Below are 20,593 nucleotides of genomic sequence, written 5' to 3' on the forward strand. Positions count from 1 at the left end.
CCAAACGCGAGCGAGGCGGGGATTGGGACGGGGACGGGGCAGGGCGGGGGAAAGCCTAAGTCCATATCTCCACACGGGGATAGATGTTAACCTTCATCCCCGCCTCCATCCCCGTTTCAAGTCCTCCATTCCCGGTCCAAACGCGAGCGAGGCGGGGATTGGGATGGGGACGGAGACGGGGCAGGGCGGGGGAAAGCCTAAGTCCATATCCCCACACGGGGATAGATTTTAACCTTCATCCCCGCCTCCATTCCCATTATGTGTCCTTCATCCCCGGTCCAAACGGGGAGAGGAGGAGCGGGGCCCCATTGTCCCCCGGTCCACTGACATCCCTACATTGGAATGGTTAGGGGGAAGGCAGCCTTCCTGCCAACTAGGTTGCTGGATATCCTCAGCAGGAAGAGCCATATCAGCATCCTTCCTCTCCAGATATAGAGATGCTACTTAACTGGTCTGATCCTTCCTTTTCTTAGACTTGGGCTCCCTCTCCAGATATAGAGATCCTCTCCAGGCTTTGGCTTTCTGGCCTTTCGGCTTACTAGGGTCTGAGTGCTAGTGAAAGATAGTATTACAATTTCGATTTTGTGCCAATTGTTTCCGCTGAAAACTGTGTAAAGTTTAAATAATGTGCAGCGATTATATGACATGAAGCAGAGCGCGTCAATTTGTTTTCTTTTTCACTGTGATGAAAAGGGCCAAGTTCATCCGTACTAGCCTTAACGGTGAAATAGAGGGCAAGAATGACAAAAGTCTCTCTCCATGCATAAATAGAAAGCATGGATTCATTATTCATCATTAGCCTTCATGGTCATGATCTTTTTTTTTTTATGATGAAGAAAAACCCCCACCAAGAGCTGGGTACTAGCAGGAATCAATTCTGGGCTTTCAGCTTGACACAGGACCCTGCTGGCCACATGGGTAACCACCGGGGTGGTATGGGGTCATGATTAAATTAAATGGCCCTATATCCAAGGTCCAGGGTGAGAAGGTTTGTAAATGATACATGAGAAACTGCAAATTATGATTGTGATTCTCAGTTGAGAATGCTTAATCCTGTGAAAATTGGTCACAGATCTGACCCTTTGACCCATAGTCATGCTTTTGGATTCTCAGTTGAGAATGACCTGTTCCTAATTCAAATGACGCTGGTTGTTTACTTAACCAGGTATAATGAAGAAAGAGTCATTTGTTTACTGGCATATGGCAGGATCATATCATACGCCATATGATAAGACCCCTTCTTCTGTATTGATGTGTTCAAGACTGACCCTGGTCTTGAATTTTGAATTTAGGATTTTTTTTTCTTGGATAAGTGTTTTTGGGGGTTAGGCCCCCTTCCATTGATTGAGAAACTATATACAGCCAAAATGATGTACAAAATTAGTTTCATTCCTTGCCCACCTCCTATAATATCAGACACAACTGGGTAAAAACACCATTTTCATTAAAGAAAACAAATATTAAAAAAGTTTGTTGGGAGAAGCAAACACCATGCAGTAGAGGGAAAGAATTCATCCAGAAAGTCCGAAACAATTTATTTAAAAGAGAAGGATCACTGATACCATACACCAACCGAAGCATGCAGAGAACATTTTCACCACACACACAACTAAATCTTAATTGAAACTCTTGACGATTACTAAATCCTTGACCCGAATATCTGTTAATTGCCATATAAACATGCAACCGCCTATGCAGAAGGCTTCATCTCCACTTTGATGGCTGCGACAAGTTGATTAAAAGCTTCGGCCCAGGCGTTCCTCATATCCACAGACCACATGTCTGGGACAGCTTCCTTTATCGTCTCCAAAAGAGCATACTTCGCAACCTGAATTACCAAAACGCATCACAAAACCCACCCAAATAGCAGAAATCACCCGTCTGTATGTGTGTGTGCTTGCGCATGAGAGAGAGAGAGAACACCATAAATTAACAGGAACTAAAATTATGTCGAATATGCAAACAGAAAAGAAGAGAACAAGACAGAGAATTGGTCTCTATATATCATTCTTGCTGGTCTCAGGTCAAACTGAGTATGTTGACAACTTCCGGTTGATTTCCATTGTCATGTACTGTTAGATCTTTGTCAAAGAAATGATATGATGCAAAGAAAAACAAATTTGCAATTTCTGGCTGCATTTTGTTTCATTAATTCATATCTTGACAAGAACGATATGGATCTGATATCCTATATTTTCTTTCATCACTACATGCCTTTTAGCCTGCTTCTGATATCCTATATTTTCTTTCATTACTGGATAACCTTTTTTTGTCTTTCAGAAGGAAATCACCGCTTCACACCTTGACAAGAATGATTGTGCCAGCTTCTAGTATGCTTTATATTTTTCCTTTATCACTTCATACCTTTGAAATATTTTCTTCTGTTTAAGATCATTGAGCTTTGGGCTAGGCAGAATTCAACTCGCCTATATCAATCCAAGAAACATTTTCTTTGATTTAAGATCAACGAGTGTTTGGTTAGGCAAATTTTCAAGAGCTTCCCCATCCGTAAGCACATTGTTCTGAGTGCAGGAAAAGGAATTAAAAACTTTCAACAGGGCTGCTCCCCTGTCTTAAATCTTTTTGACTCATGAACCATTGTTCAAATCACTTAGAGCTGAACTGGTTAAAAAAGTAACGCGCAAAACTATTTTAAACCTATGGGACATGAACACATGCAAAGCAGAGCTGAAAGTAACCTCTAATACTGTTCCTTGTCAATGAACTACGGAAATAGAACATGACAGAAGAAGTTGCAGCATGTCATAGATTACATCTGGCATCATAGGAAACATGACTAAGTTCATGAATTATTTACATGTTGGGGTTCATGAATTGGTGCTAGATGAATTTTGAGGTAGAAAATGGCGGAACCTGTTTTTATCATCTAATTTATACCAGAAAAAATACATCCACTTCAATAAAGTTCTTGCCACCAGTACCAACCCAATGGTTGATCTCAAAATTCCATGTCCCTGAGATACACTCTCATAACCTAACTGGCAGAATAGGCCAACTAAGTTTTTGCAATATATGATATGAAAAGGAATAGGCTTTGCTATTTATTTGGACAACCAAAAAATATTAAAACAAGGAAAACATCTCCATGAATATCAGAAGGCATACAAAAGGGACCACTTATCCATTGATTCAATCACCTATGCTATGTCGTAACCACCCCAGCTAACAAAAGACCTTCCCAACAGAAAATCAGCATTGGTCTTTATGCAGATTGCTAATAGGCCACTGAATAGGATTTGCGACTCAATGAGTCATACACAAGGCCAATAATGCAGTTTTCAGGAACGTCAATGGCTGTACTAACACATCTATATTACCAAATCTGAAGCAGGGACAGAAGAAAATTTATTACTCAACAGTCCTTTATCAAAGAAACCGCCACACATTGGCATCCTTGGGAAATCAGAATTCACATCCCTATTCCTCATTAAAGATGTACCCTCGTCTGTTTCAAGCATTCCTGAACTAGTTCATCACTTTATTGGTCTATGACATATTTAACTGAATATGATGCAAAAACAGTGCTACAATTTTAATGCACATGGAAGTTGTATAATTTTCCTAAAATATAAAAGTGATTATTGGTCATGAAAAAGCAAGTTTATCGATAACTTAATATAAAAAACTTCTGAATAGGTCCTTCCTTGACAGTGTTTTCATTTTTATAGCAGGAGTAAGAGTATGCTCAAGTGGCCTAGTGAAACAGAGTTTAGCATTTTGTCCCATATACAGGACATGGGCAAGCCAAAGCAACAAATCTTTTGTTAGGGAACTAAAAAGATGCAGTGCTGCAATCAAGAGAAAGTGACAGGATAAGAACCCGGAAAAGAGAGGCAGGTCATTCATGAGATAGCATTCTGACAGAGAAATAGTACTGTTCATATTGATCAACACAACAAGGAGTTGATTAAGGAATCTAAGTTCATGGCAATATGATTTATATTTTCGATATTGCATCACTGAAGTGTTGATCAATCAAGGTCGACAAGTGATTGAAAGAATTTATGAGAAGCATAGCGCCAAGGTTTAGTAAGCTGAAGGCAACTGTGCGTTGAATAGGCAAATGACCAGATCAATTATATTTTAAATGATTATATGTAAAACCAGTTATAGAAGAAAACAACCATAAGACCGCTAAAATCATCATCTCATCATAAAGACAAACATCTGAATTATGAAATGCATGCAGCAATAACCAATGTAGATCTCAAAATCATCTCGAATTAAAGATGCAGAAGTTCAAAAATAAAAAACACCAAGTGAAAAGGCATACAATAGGACTATCAATCTGACTTTATGATGGTACAAGACAAAGCTGAATAATTGTGAGATGTGTTAAAAATTGTAAGCAGGATTATATATCTTGGAAGCGTAAGGGGCTCCATGATTAAGATTGTCATCTCAAAACAAATGTGTTAAAAATTGTAAGCAGGATTATATATATTGGAAGCGTAAGGGGCTCCATGATTAAGATTGTCATCTCAAAACAAAGGTGATTTCTAAGGAACAACTGTTTAAGCAAAGGTGAAAAATTGAATCTTACATCAAAGTGTTCATCAACGACCCCATATTTGAAATGGGTAGCACCAAGGTGCTTCAGACTCGATTCTCTCACTGTCACTTTCCCCGCTTTCCGTAGTTGCACTGCAGAGTCGCATGTCTGCAAATATCAACCATTACCATCATAAAGATTTTCACACACACACAGAGAGAGTGGTGAGCTGTACCATGGCAAATACGGAAAAGGCGTGGGTTTTGAGCTTGGGATTCTGGTCAAGCGGTGCGTCCGAATCACGAAGGAAGGAAAACAGCCGTTTGGCAGATGGGGCGATCTCAAATATCCTGAGTTTTTCTCAAAAGGAAGCTGTTGCGTCAGTCAATAATAAAATAGACTCGGTCAAGTGGTTGACTTTAGGCAACTCAGCTCATGCATAGTGAGCCTTCCTGAATCATGGTGGGCGAGGGATGTTCGAGTCTGGCTAGACCCATCCCCATCTACAAACCCAGGTCCAGTCTTTTCGAAAGAGAGCAACCACGTTTGAACCAGTACGGCTCTGTTCGGGTCCATCTGTACCCAGCCCCATGGTCCCAATTAGGGCTGGTAAACGACTGAACGAACAAACAAAACAAAGGGTCTTCGAGCTTGGTTTGTTTCTTGTGCCCAGTCAACCCGAGCTTGAGCTGATGAAAAGCCCGAGTTAAATGAGCCAAGAGAAAGCTCATCTACAAAAATTATATATTTTTAAAAGTTGAAAACAATACAACTTGAACCCTAAACTACTAAGCTAAAGCTCAAACTGGCTCATTTACAAAATAAATATAAGGATTTGAACTCTAAACTCATTGCTTGCAGGCCAAACAGCCGAGACGAACATTAGTCGTACAAGTAGATCTTGTCGAACCTATTTCACTAGTTCGAACGAATCATTTCCAAGCCCAGCTCATCTCATTACCCAATCCCAATCCCAATAAGACCAACCTAGCAACTCTAGTTAAAGCAATGAAATTGAAAAATAAAGACTTCAAATCAAGGCCAGAAAAAAAGGTTACCCACTTGGTAAAGAAGTTGACGCCCAATGTAGCAGCATCCTTCTTCATGACTGCCCATGACTTCACCACCAATGCCTCCTGCTGTTCTGTGAATGATGCCATCTCTCTCTCTCTCTCTCTCTTATGCTTCGCTGAGCAGGGCAGTGGTCCGTGTCCTTATATAGGGAAATCCGATCAGAGAGAAAGCGTCCCTTCAAGTTTCGAAAGGCCATCTCTCTCTCTCTCTCTCTCTCTCTCTCTCTCTCTCTCTCTCTCTGATAAAACGAGATATATATGACCTTCTCAAGCATTCAATGGATGGCCTTCTCCAGCATTCGTTGACAGCACTCTTCAGCTTAATACCGTGGGCGGAAACTGCATGTTGCTCCAAACAACAAGGATTTGGATTCGACGGGTCAGAAATCTGACCCATTATGGTGCGCCCTAATCCACCCAGCTGACAGGCAATCCCACCCACACCCAAAGATCGGGTTCGGGTTATATTGGGCGAGCAAAAATGTTAATAGCGCGTTATTAACCCAAATTACATAGCAATACGAACATGATATTTTCAAAATAGGCAACTTATTGCATACATCTTTTCTTTTTTCCGGATTATTTATAAGGTTTCGAGAATAACATGATGTTTTCAAAATATCGACTGATCTACTTGGGTCTGGAGACCCACCGCATAATGGCGGATCCATTAAGATTTATACTGTGGGCAGATGGGTTATCTATTAATTGTCCGGTAGCAGCTGATTTTGGCAACTGGGGGAGGAAGGTGGGTTGACCCTTCGATCCATGCTACGGCCGGTCTTCCCTTTTCATTAAACATTATCTAAAATCAAAAAAAAAAAAAAAACACGACACGGCACCTTGCTATTATTAAAAACGCCAGCTCCAATGGAGGAGAACAACAAAAAGGATTTCAATTTATTACAAGCTTTTAAATTCATTTCAATTTATAACATGGTTTCGCTTCTCTCTTTTTTTTCTTGGATTTACTGAAAGAAAATCACATCAGAGATTAAGGCTGGAAACGGGGATGAGTTGCTCGCGGCTCTTTAGTCATGAGTATGGGTGGCAATTTCTGACACGACCCGCCAACTGGTTTTTTAGCCAGGTTCGGGTTTGGCTTAAACGGGTTCGTATCGTAAACGGGTCGGGTTCGGGTTCATGTCGTAAATGGGTCGGGTTCGTGTTAGGGGTATGCCAACCCGCCAACCCGTTTAATAAACGAGTTAGGCAGGTCGGGAACCTGGCCCGCTAACCCGCCAACCAGTAAACTTTTCAATGTAAAACCCTGAACCCGCCCCACCAACCCGTTTACCCGACCCAACCCGTTTATTAAACAGGTTAAACGTGTCATGTTGGGTTACCCGTTTAATAAATGGGTCGGGTTCTTGTTTGCCACAGCCGACCCATTTAATAAATGGGTCAGGTTCGTGTTGAGGTATGCTGACCCGCCAACCCGCCGACACGACCCGCCAACCCGAACCGATTGCCACCCCTAGTCATGAGCTCATTGAAACTCGTGAAATAGGTTCGACGAGCTTGAACATGAAAAAACAATGTTCGTTTCTGCTCGGCATGTATAGATTTGTTTATTAATAATATATATATTTTATATTATAGAATGAAGGTGGTTGAAACAAACGGGGCTCCGCTTGTTTGGTAGGTAGGTATGCACAACGAGTCGAGCAGGCTCAGGCTCCACTCGGTAAAGCTCATCTCAGACTCTGCTCATCCCATAAATGAGCGGAGCCTGAACTAAGTTTTAAAGCTCAGTCAAGCAAATGAGCATGATCGGCCTACCAAGCTTGATAAGGTGCGGCTCATATTATATTTTATATAATATAATATATATATATATAATTAAAAAAGTTGTCTCGCCCCCACATCGAGACCGTCACACCCTCACCTCGACCCCCATGCTTCCCCACCACCGCCTCGATCCCCCTACCCTGAGCCCCCGCCTCAAGTTGTTAAGGCCAGAGGTGAGGCAAGCAGGCTCTCCCCGATCCATTTATCGAGATCTCGCCTCTCTTTGTCTTGGTGGTCGTGTTGGCCACTTAGTTTTCGAGCCGTACAGAGATCGGTGGATAGTGTGGGGCCCTTTATCGACGTTGCGAGGTCTTCTTGGGTGAGCAGGGATGTTCTTCGTCCACTGTCGTCATCTTGCTCTCCTTCGGGGGCGTTGGGGTTCAGGCCACCGCGGCTCTGTGGCGGTGTTTGTGTATCTGTGTCGGCAAGGGGCTCTTTGCAGCCTCGGGGTGCGAGTCTGCTGGCATCATCATCATCATATGAAGTATCTTCCTTTCTGGGCTCGTGTTTCGAAGTGGAGCAGGTTTTCAGGTGGAGTGGCGGGTGTGACGAGGCATCTTGGCCTCGGTCAGGAAGATGTTGGCTGTCGTGGCTTCCCGGGTAGTCTGAGTCTTGGGTTATGTTGTTGCGGAACCTTTTGGTGGATCCTTTCTTCGAGCTTGAGGGGGATCGAGGACCGTCAGGTGTCGCCTTGGCGTCTAAGGATTCTCTCTGCCCCTCGGCAGTTGCTACATCCTATATTTCGTTTGCTTCGACCCATGGGGCTTCTGAGTATGGGCCTTTCTCGCGTAAGAGGTCTCATCTCTCGGAGGACTCTCTCCTTGCTCGGGACCACAGGTCGCCTTTTTCAGGAGTCCCGATCCGACAATGTTTCTTCTTCAAGCTGGTTGATGGTCTTTCAGTCTTGGTTTCGTCTATCTCAACCAAGTGCATTGTCTGTTTGATTCGCCTGGTCTCCATCAGTTTGGTAAGTGCCCCTATGTTAGCCGTGTATTGTAAGGCTCCGTTTGCATTGAACACCTACTCTTTCATCCGGGAGGGCGACTTCGCAGGCCTGGAGGGTTCCCCAAACTTGGCCTATCCGTCAATTGCGGGTTCGTCATCTATGAGTGGTCAACTCTCATCCTTTTTAGGTCTGTCTGTGAACGATGCAGCTCGGCGGCTCAAGCTCGCGCTTTCCCAAGCTCAGCTCCTCAGCGTCGATTCTGTTATGCGTGAGTCCGTTGCCGCGATCGCAGATCGTTTTTCGACCTTGGTCGCGGATGATGGGCATATCCTGTCCATCAACACCCTGTCTCCTTCGGTCGAGGGGTTATCTCATCCTGGGTGGGGTGGTCTCTCAATTAGGAGACATCGTCGAACTTCGCTATCTCCCTCCGGCGAGTCTGGGGTCTCTCCTAGGCGGTCTGTGAGGATTCGCACTCCTCGGGTATTTTCGGACTTTCAGTTATGAAGATCTTGTGTTGGAATATTCAGGGACTGAATTGCCCCACCAAACGTCTTTTCCTGGCAAGTTGGATCAGTCAAGAAAAGCTCGATCTAATTGCACTTTGTGAGACGAAGATGGCAGATATCTCGAGCTTCGTCGTCTCCGAAATCTGGCGTGGTGCAGATTTCTTCTTCAAGCCTGCGACTCAATATGCGGGAGGCATCCTCATCCTCGGAAAGCATTCTCTAGCCTTTCAACGGGTGGACGAAGGTACATTTTCTATATCCATCATTCTTCCCTTACCTCCTAAGACTATTCCAGCAGTGGTCACTATGATGTATGGTCCCCACCGTCAAAGCCGTCGGGAGAAGTTTTGGTTGGACCTAAATAGGGTAATTGCTTCATTCGGGGACCAGCATATTATCATGGGAGATTTCAACTGCCTTATGTCTCCTATCGATTCTAGCATTCCAGTTAATTACTCAGCTTCAATGAGGGGCTTCCAAAACTTTATTCAAATGAACCGGTTGTACCACGTTCCCCATGTTGGTGAAGCTTTCTCGTGGTCCAATCGACGATCTACATCGTGCTTCCGTCTGCTAGACAGGGTGCTCGTTTCGTCAGAGCTGCTGAGTTCTATTAATGACATCTCTTGTTGCCTTCTTCCACCATCTGTCTCATACCATAGTCAGATTGTTATCCGATGAGGTCAAGGCTTCACCGGCGATAGCTCATTTAGATTTGAGCAATGGTGGCTTAAGGAGACGGGCTTCGAGTCGTTAGTCTATCAATCTTGGAATAAACCTTGCTTTGCAGTACGGGCGGCTACAAGATGCATGGTTAAGCTTTTTCGTCTATCCCGCGATATCAAATCTTGGCTTATTTCCAATAGAATAAGCAAATTTCAAAATCTAGGGGATTGGGAGCGAGAGCTGGCTTTTATCAATCAGTCTCTCTTGGATACGTCCTATATGAATGCATCAGATATTGAATGTCTCAATGCTAGATCGGTCGAGCTGACTCTTCTAGTGTAATCGTGGCGTCTAAAGGATGAGATTTGTTGGAAGCAGCGGTCAAGGGTGACTTGGCTTAAAGCGGGTGATGGGAATACAAGGTTCTTTCATTCTTTGGCGTCTCACAGGCATCGAAGACATGCGATTCACACTCTGTATATCAATGGTGTCTCCTTTTCGGGCGATCAGGTAATCAATGTTGTCTCCAACTATTTTCTAACCTGTATTCCTGCAACCAAGCTGTAGGTGGCAATATGGGTTCAACTTTATTTTTGTCCATGGATCGAGCGCTATCCAACTCGATTCAGGGCTTGTTCACCGAAGAAGAAATTGCCTCGGCGGTGCGGGAGTCGTCTGGGTGGAAAGCTCCAGGTTTTGATGGGTATCTTGTGGATTTCTTTCGCATATTCTGGCAATGCGTTAAGAGTGACATTCTTAGTGTCTTCGCCGAGTTTCATCGTAATGGCTGATTGTCGGTTCATTCTCACCTAGCAATTGTGTCGCTTATTTCCAAGGAGGAAGCTGCATCGAATATCTCGCGGTTTAGACCTATATTAGTGTTAGGGAGTTTATATCGCATTATCGCAAAGGTCTTAGCTAACAGGATGCAGTCCATTGCTCCTAAGATTTTTTCGGAGGAACAGTTCGCCTTCATTCTTAACAAAAGACTTCAACATTCCTTCATTTTGGCCACAGAAGTGTTGCACTCCTTAAAGATCAGTGGGGGGGCCTTTTTCACCCTGAATCTTGACTTTCATAAAGCCTACGACTCGGTTCATTAGTTGTTCCTCTTCAACATGTTGGCAAACTTGGGCTTCGGTAGGTGTTTCTCTAGCTGGGTGCATGAGCTGGTAACCAATGCCCAATCTCAGTTGCAGATCAATGGGGTCAAAGGAAAACAGTTCAAACTTGGTCGTGGTCTTCGACAATAATGTCATCTGTCTCCGTTACTCTTTAACGTCGTCTCTGAAGGCCTGGTGGTTTTGGTTAAGAGGGCAGTGGAGGGTGATCTAATTGAATCTCTCGGTATTCAAGAGTGTCGTAGTCAGATCCTGACCTACGCTGATGACATAATTATCTTCGGAAGGGCCTCCATCCAACAAATGTTAAGATTCAAGCTTGTCCTTCTTTTTTTTCAATCGATGTCAGGTCTATCCTTGAACTATGAGAAGTGTTGTCTATCCATGGTCAACGCCCCTCCATCAATGTTGGACATGGGCCAGCGGATATTCGGATGCTCGGTTTTGGATAACTCTTTTTCTTATCTGGGTTTGCCGCCTCAAATCAGTCGTGTATCAACGGCAACCTAGAGCACTACTATCCAAAGGGTTCAGAAAAAAAATATCGGGCTGGCAAGCGTCCTACCTTTCTATCGCGGGTAGACTAACTCTAATCAAGCACGTTCTTTCTGCTATGCCAGAATTTTTTATGTCTATGTTTCTGATGCCTATGGGGGTTAGTAAGAAGACAGCTCAGGTAGTGACGCACTTCCTGTGGTCTGGGCGAGGTCCCAAAAACAAGCGCCACCTAATAGGGTGGGACACTCTTCGACTTCCCCCAAATAGGGGGGGTTTGGGAATCAAGGATTCCCGACTGAGGAGTATGATTCTGGTCGTGAAGCAGAGCTAGCTTGCACACCAACCTGGGTCTCCGTGTGCAAGCATGCTTCTAGCTAAATACAGTGGTGTGGAATCTTTGGTGGGGGCCACAAGCGTGCGTCAGCGAACTATGTCAAAGCTTCGGCGATCATGGATCCAAGCATGGTCTGCAATTCTGTCTCATAATGGCAATGTTGACTCGCAGTCTCAGTTCTTTGGTCGTAACCTTGCTCTGAACGGATTTTTCTGCTCAAAAGAAGGCTACCTCGCTCTCCTTCCGTCGGGGGTGGACCGGTTCCCAACAAACCTGATCTGGGGCAAGGGTCCCACTCCGAGATCATGTTTCCTCGCTTGGCAAATCTTACACGATCGAGTGCAGACTGACAACTTTCTCAAATCCATCGGATTTCATCTGCCGAGTAAATGTGTGTTGTGTGAGCCGGCTGAAGAATCTGCCTTCCACCTTTTTTGGGAGTGCTCTGTTTTTCAAAACATCTTTAAGGTGACTTGGAATAAGCCGGGGGTTAGCGTGCGCCAGGAATCGTTCGCCAACGATTTGTTGTGGGTTCCTCAACAAGTTCGTCATTGCAATAAATGGCGTATTATTTGGCGAACATGGCTGCTCTCGTCATGGTGGGTCGTATGGATGACTCGCAACAATGCTATTTTTCGGCATATTCCGGCAGTGTTCAACAAAATGGTGAACCGTATTTTGGCGGACGTACACGCCATTCTCCACATCAACATCCCTGATCTGCAACACCATCTGCCTCCAGGGACCATTCATGATCCATGGTGATGCTCGTCGCCTAACTGTATTTGTTTCTTGTTTATTTCTTCCTTTTCTCCTTGCATCGCTACTTTTCTTTTTTCCTTTTTTGGGCTCCTTGGCATGTCTTGGGCCCGTGTTTGGTTACCCGGTAGGTTCAATGTTGGTTGAACCTGTTTTCGTATCGTAATGTTGATGGTTATAGTTCGTCTCTCTCTCTCTCTCTCTCTCTCTCTCTCTCTCTCTCTCTCTCTACAAACTTAGACGGAAACAAGTGGGGGCACAATGGGCCTTGGTGTCGAGGGTCGTTTCAAGGATCGTGGGCAGGTCTGGTTTTGAATTCTCTATGATGCCACCGATCACTATTTACCTGGTCGATTGGAGTAGAATTTCGAGTCTCTTTCACAACCCAAGGGATGTAGATCAATCCAAGTGTGTGTTGGCTTAAAGTTGGCAAGATTCAAAAATATAGCTTCTTCTTTCATCTCTGGAACAAGAAGAGCAGCAGCCTCAAGGTTGAGGATGGGAGCATTGTTAGCCACTTGATGTCAAGATATGAACAAGAAGAGCAACAGCTTCAAGGTTGAAGATGAGAGCATTGTTAAACACTTGATGTCAAGCTGTTGTCTGCTGTGAGCGTGGAAGGATGATAAGGTGCTCTTTCTAGTCTCTGAAATCAGAAGAGAAAAGGGATCCTCTTGCTCCCTGCTAATCTCTCTTTTTCTCTCTCTCTCTCTGCCTATTGAGCCCAGAATAAGTCCAGGCTGAGCTCGGCTTAGCACGATAGCCGAGCCTGAACACCATTGGTTCAGGCTCATGCTGAGCTCGAGCCCCCGAGTTATGTGAGCAAGCCTAACATGAACATGTCAAGCTCAGCTCGTGTGCATCCGTACTGGTAGGAGCAGCTAGTGTGACATTGCAGGTTCAAAACCCAAATGGTATTGTATAACTGGTAGGGGTCTTTCTAACCCCAGCTTGCCTATCAAAAAAATATGAAGATGGTTGAAGCGTTTGGTTTGCAAGCAATAAGTTTAGAGTTAAAATTCTATTGCCTATAAGTTTTATTTTATAAATGAGCTAGTTTTAGCTTAGCTTAACGGATTTAAGGTCTAAATTTTATTGTTTTTAACTTTCAAAAAAATAAATTATTTTGTAAATGAGCTTGCTCATGTTCATCGTTTAGCTCGAGCTTTTCATGAGCTCAAGCTCGGCTTGGCTCGACAAAAGAAACAAGCCAAGCTTGAATCGTTCAGCTCATGATTTAGTACCCGCTCTATCTGGGATCAAAGACTTCGTCACAGTGTCTCAGCCTATCATACCAAATGGCATCATCTTAGATGCGTAAACTCAAGGCTAGAACCCTCACTCTCAGAGCTTATGTTGGGTGTCATCTTGGACAGAGGTGACATTTTGCATGAATCGAACCTTGACTCACTACAAGAAATCTGTGAATTAGCGACAGACATAATTCATCGTAAATGCATCGCTGAATAGTTTAGCGACGGATAACTTTCATCACAATTTTCTAGTCGCTAATTAGCGACATAACATACCTGTTGCTAATTTATGATAAATTAACGAATGCCATGATTCGTTGTGAGGTCATCGCTAATCCGCAGAGATTTGGTTTTGCAACAGATGCATATTCGTCGTTAATTTTGTCGCTATTGTAGCGACGGATTACAATCCATCGCAAAACATCGGCCGATTCAGTTTTGCGATGGATAAATATCCGTCCCTAATCCATCACTAAATTGAAGGTTGATACTAATTAGTGACGGATATCATCAGTCGCTAATCCGTCACAAAAATTAAAAAAATTTAAAAAAAATGTTTGAAGTATAAATATCGAGAAAAATTTTCTCGTTATACAATTTATATATCCTGTGTATATAAAACAAAGTACACATAAAAAATACATATACAAAGCAAATGAAATAAATTTAACACAAGTTACAAGGAAAAAAATTTATTGATCCACTATAATCCTCGCCAAATTCTAATTATTTACAAGTGAACATATACAAAGAGTTTCGTTTGAAACAATAAGAAGGTGCAACAAATTCAACACATGAATCTAATCATCGCCAAGATTTGGAGCATCATCCTCTTCATTGTCTTGATCTGCCCCTTCATCCATGCCTCCATCAGCTCCTCGACACTGTTTATCTCAAGCATCTTATATGAGAACTGAAAGGTTAGTATTGATAAATAAAATATAATAAAATAAATTATATGCAATGCACCTAATCTAAGGCAATCAAAGTAACATGGATGAATGTCACATAGACTAACAATAAAGTGAAGGACATTAACAAAATTCAGATATGTGTTCTAAGGCTGACAAAAAAAAATCATAGTGATTCAATCATGCAGATATGTGTTCTAAGGTTGCCAAAAAAATGTCATAGTGATTCAAGCATGCATATATGGTTTATAAGGATGTCAAATAAATGTGTTATGTATTACAATCATGCATATATGTGTTATAGGGCAGTCAAAAAACTTTCATAGTGATGAAATCATGCTTATATGTGTTCTAAAGTTGTCAAAAAAAATTCATAGTGATTCAATCATGCATATATGTGTTATATGGCAGTCAAACAATTTCATAGTGATAAAATCATGCTTATATATGTGTTCTAAGATTATCAAAAAACTTTCATAGTGATTCAATCATGCATATATATGTTCTAAGGTTGTCAAAAAACTTTCATAGTGATTCAATCATGCTTATATGTGTTATAAAGCAGTTAAAAAACTTTCATAGTGATGAAATCATGCTTATAAAAAACTCTCATAGTTATTCAATCATGCATATATGTGTTATAAGGTAGTCAAACAAATTCATAGTGATGAAATCATGCTTATATGTGTTCTAAGGTTGTAAAAAAACTTTCATAGTGATTCAATCATGCATATATGTGTTCTAAAGTTGTCAAAAAACTTTCATAGTGATTCAATCATGCATATATGTGTTATAACGCAGTCAAAAAACTTTCATAGTGATGAAATCATGCTTATATAGTTTATAAGGTTGTCAAAAAACTCTCATAGTTATTCAATCATGCATATATGTGTTATAAGGCAGTCAAAAAACTCTCATAGTGATGAAATCATGCTTATATGTGTTATAAGGCAGTCAAACAATTTCATAGTGATGAAATCATGCATATATGTGTTCTACGGTTGTCAAAAAACTTTCATAGTGATGAATTCGTGCATATATGTGTTCTAAGGTTGTCAAAAAACTTTCATAGTGATTCAAGTATGCATATATGTGTTCTAGGGCAGTCAAAAAACTTTCATAATGATGAAATCATGCTCATATGTGTTCTAAGGTTGTTAAAAAACTTTCATAGTGATTCAATCATGCATATATGTGTTATAAGGCAGTCAAAAACCTTTCATAATGATGAAATCATGCATATAGTAGCTTAAAATCTAACGACATGAAACAAATGACATGAAACCTTCATACCTGACAGGCACCTGCAGATGAAGTTCCCCTGTCTCGAAAAAAGCTGCACAACTCATTACGGACAACGTCAAAAATGATTTCATATAAAAAGTCATGCATTGTGTCCTTAACAAGCTGGCGGACACCATCCCAAGAATTTATAGGGTCAATCGGACGCTGAGAGTTGATGCTGGCGAGAGAACTCTGAGAGCCTTAGCTGGAGGAGGCAACGACTGGTGTGGTATTCATATTACTCCCAAACCCGAACACACAACCATTTTTCGGTTCATCGGTTATAGTCACCCATGTTGCAGTATCAAAAGGCGGATGCTGAGTAGAGTCATCGTCATATCGCTCTACCATTTGTTGCTCGTATGACTCCTACAAAGTAATGATTACAGTATGAATTAATAATAAAAAATTACAATGTTTATGGTAACTTGTCTATTATAATATTTATTAATATAATAAATACATACCGTTGTCGCTCTCGCCTTCTTTGATACGAACTCTCTCATGCTCTTACATTTATGTGTTTCAACAAACACATTCTTGTAAGGCACAATGCCTCCTTTTTTTGCTTCCTGCGAGGTTAAATGATAAAAAAATCAATTAAAAAATATACAACAATACTTATAAATTTGACAATATATATTTATGAGTTACCATTTTCTTCTGGTGGCTCCCAAAAGTCCTAGATCCACCTGTGTGCAGATGAGCATCGGGCATCTTTGTTCGGTTTTGTGCAACCTTTGCTGAGCGGTTTCAAAATTCATAGCCCGCCCACTTGTCACACATTGCATCCCAATAATATAACATGATAGTAGAAGGGTCATGGATCTTCCATTGCAATGGATCATCTATCCCACCAGATGCTTTTATTGTTGCAGTCTTTATATTGTGCAGTATGTCGGCAAATCGACTGGCAACCACCTTCTGTCACACCCACCTCGCGTCCTGCTCCTTCTTCGCAGTCACGAAGCGATTTGAAGCCTACAAATAATTTCAAAAAGTTAGTACATGTAACTATAATAAAAAATTAAATATGAAACACATTAGTTAGGTAGAAATCGATGATGACAATCAAACCAGCACAACTTCCTTTCATGCGTCAATCTAAAATATTTTGTATCCTCCGTGCAGTATGGACATACCAACCACTCATGTGTGCTTCAACTAGATAACATGCCATATGCAGGAAAGTCACTGATTGTCCATAGAACAACAGCCTTCATATTGAAGTTTTGTTTTTTTAGACATCGTACATGAGAACATCGTCAACCCACAGTATTTTCAGTTCATCAATCAATGGCCTTAAATATACATCAAGATTTTGGTCCGTAGAGGTCGGATTAGGGATCAATAGAGACAAGAAAAGATTTTGATGCTTCATACACAAGCTTGGAGGAAGGTTGTATGGGGTGACAAATACTGGACAACACGAGTATGGAGTTGATCTACTCCCAAATGGATTAAATTCATCTATAATAAACCGAACCTAACATTTCTCAACTCTATTGCGAATGTCTAATGAGTACGATCAAAGTGCTTCCAAACTTCTGCGTCAATAGGATGTGGGATCTTGTCTTCATCATGTCAAACTTTATTTGCATGTCATCTCATGTGTTTAGCTGTCAATGAAGACATATACAATCGTTGCAATCTAGGGGTGAGCGAGAAGTAGCAGAGCGACTTGTATGACACTTCTATTAACCTCGTGCTACCATTGTCTTTTGTCTTTGGCTTGAACTGAGGATGCTCACATGATAGACATGATCTGCTATTTTTTTTATCTTTGAAATACAACATGTAATGATTTGGACAAGCATCTATTTTTTGATACTTCATACCTAAAACATTGACCATAACCTTCGCACAATGGAAATTTTTTTACTATTTCTCATCTTTGGGTAACATACTCTTCACAATAGAGCACAAACGGTCAAAACATGATTGACTCAAATTATACTCGAACTTCAAATTCAGTAGTTGAAGAACTGCAGACAAGATAGTGTGATTCTCGCAACTATTCCAAAGTTGCTCATCAGCTTCTCTAAGTAAGTCATAAAATCTACTAATTGCATTGTTTATTGCTTCTTCCTCTACCCAAGTTGGTACATCACTAGGACCCATAGCATAACCCAGTTTTGGTCCTGCGGCATCAAATATTAAATCTACATATGGATTATCATACACCACATTCACCCGTGCGTCAAAATTGTTTCAAAATTCTTCACCATGAAGCATCCAATTCTGATAATCACTCACAAAACCCTTCATGTATAGGTGATGTCTAACACCATGAGGTTCTATAAATCGATTATTCTTACACATCGTGCAGAAGCACCTGATCCGACCAGTGTGATCCACTGTACGGACACTTGCCATTGCAAATTCAATAAAACTGTCAATATCATCCATATATTCAAGTGATACCTCATTGTCAACTATCCTAGGGTACATTCATTCATAGTTTGCAGGCATTTTGTCCTATGATGTTACATATATTATCATAATCAGTTAAAAGTGAATCATAAGAATGTTATGATGATGAAAATATCTAATTTATTATATATTGATGGTGGATGTAATGATTTGATATATAACACACACACAGATATATATATATATATATATATATATATATATATATATATGATGTCATTCAATCACAAGAACTATGATGCATGCATTGATAACTTAATATTTTAATGTGCAAAACCATCACATCATATTTATAGTCATCACAAATCACATTCATCAACATGATATATTCATTTGAAGCATGTTTCCATATACAATTTCATATGAAAGGCATAATCAAATTGAAAATAACGTCATGCAAGTATGGATACAATCACATCAAACATGGTAATATAATCACTCATTCATACTACAACATTGTCAAACATGTACCTGCAGCAAACGTACTATAATATTCTGCTAACTACTACTATGACTAGCATGGAATCCGAACTCCAAAATTAAAAGTACTTCTATTTTCATACATTCAAATCATGCTCAGCATGATCTCCGAACTCCAGCAAAGCAATCCTAGATATTCACAACTAGGTGAGTGTGTGAACAGAAAAGTGTTGCATCCAAGAAATTAAATAACTCGTGATTCGCCTACATCACTTACTCACCATGGGTATTTACCCAATTTGCATGCTTTTGTCTTTGCATTTTTCTTATTTCTTTTTGTATGGCATTTTTAGCCGCATGCGATGCTTAGAACTAAACATCGCACAATTAGCTCAGCTACACACCTGCAAAGCACAAATGTATAAACAGATGATTGGCCTGCGATGCCTTTTTTATGGGTGTGTCATTGGCTGAAATATTAGCTCACGGCACAATGCGGTGAGGCAAGCGGTGGATTACCATAGTCGTGCAATCTCTGTGTGGTGGATTGCCGCAGCTCGCATGAAGCATCAAAAGTTTGCTGGAACTCTAAAGGTGATTTCTCGTCTCAGCTTAGCGACCCCAGGTCAGGTGAGGCCACCAGCTGAGTTTAAGCATATCAATAAGCGAAGGAAAAGAAACTTACAAGGATTCTCCTAGTAACGGCGAGCGAACCGGGAATAACCCAGCTTGAGAATCGGTAGGCTTCGCCTACCGAATTGTAGTTTGTAGAAGCATCTTCACCGACGGATTGGACCCAAGTCCCCTAGAAGGGGGCACCAAAGAGGGTGAGAGCCCCGTTGTGTTTGGACCCTGTCGCACCACGAGGCGTTGTCAACGAGTCGGGTTGTTTGGGGGGCGTCGGGTCATTGGCACACGGCACACGATAATGTCAGTGCTCGGGGGTCGGCGATGGTGGCACACAACCCACGGTGGCGTCGGTGCTCGGGGGTCAACGGTGGTGGCACACGGCGACGTCGGTGCTTGAGAGTCATCGACGGCAGCACACGACGGCGAGAGATGGAGTGAGGGAAGATGGAGGAGGTGAAGGAGAGGGCAGCGGGCGACGAGCTATAGAATGAAACAGAAAGGGAAAAGAAAGGGGCTCAGATTAGGGTTTTACGAGAAATTTAGCGATGGAGAAATTATGTCGCAAACGTCGTTGCAAATTTGCGATGGAGTAGCGATAGAAAAATGGTATCGCGTTGCGACGGAGTGTGAGATGGAATTTGTCCATTGCAAATTTACGACAGCGTTTGCGACGAAATTTTTTCATCGCAAATTCCTGAACTAATTTCAATTTTAGGGATGGTTAGTTTTTTCTAGCTATATTGTCGCAACGTTGCGATAAATTATTTTCGTCGTAAATTTCCGTCGCTAAATAACATTTTTCTTGTAGTGACTGCCCGCCTGAGTTTCTCACAACAAGGCCCAACCTCCTTCAGACTAATTGAAGGTGAAGCATTTGCCACACAGTTAGAAAGAGATGCCATTACTTGTTCTTTTTCTTTTTCTTTTTTTGAAAAATTAAAGTGACGGAAGAATGAATGCAACAAGTGATGAGATATGGTTCTAGGTCAAAGAAAAACTCCACCCACATAAGCTTCCAGTTGAAACTGTGATTATCGATTGACAGTTTGGTTCGAAGCTTGCTCTCATGATGAACCTCAGTCTGACTACCAACACCGACTGGATGGATTAGTCAACAACTATGTCCTGGGTAATATCCATTTATATATGTTTTTCAATACCGTTTGCCAAAAACAAGCAATGTGGCAATCTGCAGAAAAGATTGCTCTCAAGACTAACTTTTCAGTCTGATAACGACTCATTTAAAGCATGCATTCTTATCATATTAAAATTTTACTCCTCCTACTCCAATCATATATATGTGCGTAGGCGAAAGAGAAATCCTTAACCTAATTGAAGATCTTTACAAAACATGCCAATAAGATGGATCAATAATCAGATACGGATCTTCATCTAGTTTGGTATTAGAAAACCTTCACCAGAACCAGCCTAAGAAGTCATAGGTTTGGTAGA

At 41.5% G+C, this 20,593-nt stretch overlaps 1 protein-coding gene across 1 annotated transcript; it reads right to left on the minus strand.

Moving 5' to 3' along the window:
- Positions 1 to 1,510: 1,510 nt before the first annotated feature.
- LOC149835159 (anaerobic nitrite reductase HB1-like) lies at positions 1,511 to 5,698 on the minus strand. The gene is made up of 4 exons (XM_090010431.1): positions 5,576 to 5,698; positions 4,749 to 4,863; positions 4,565 to 4,681; positions 1,511 to 1,828 (listed from the first exon to the last, which is right to left on the minus strand). The coding sequence occupies exons 1-4, from the start codon at positions 5,671 to 5,673 to the stop codon at positions 1,691 to 1,693; spliced, it is 468 nt and encodes a 155-aa protein (XP_089866557.1). The 5' UTR covers positions 5,674 to 5,698; the 3' UTR covers positions 1,511 to 1,690.
- Between the last annotated feature and the right edge of the window lie 14,895 nt (positions 5,699 to 20,593).

Source organism: Nuphar pumila, chromosome 6, assembly GCF_984573655.1.
Source record: "Nuphar pumila chromosome 6, dmNupPumi1.hap1.1, whole genome shotgun sequence".
NCBI classification, from domain to species: domain Eukaryota; kingdom Viridiplantae; phylum Streptophyta; class Magnoliopsida; order Nymphaeales; family Nymphaeaceae; genus Nuphar; species Nuphar pumila.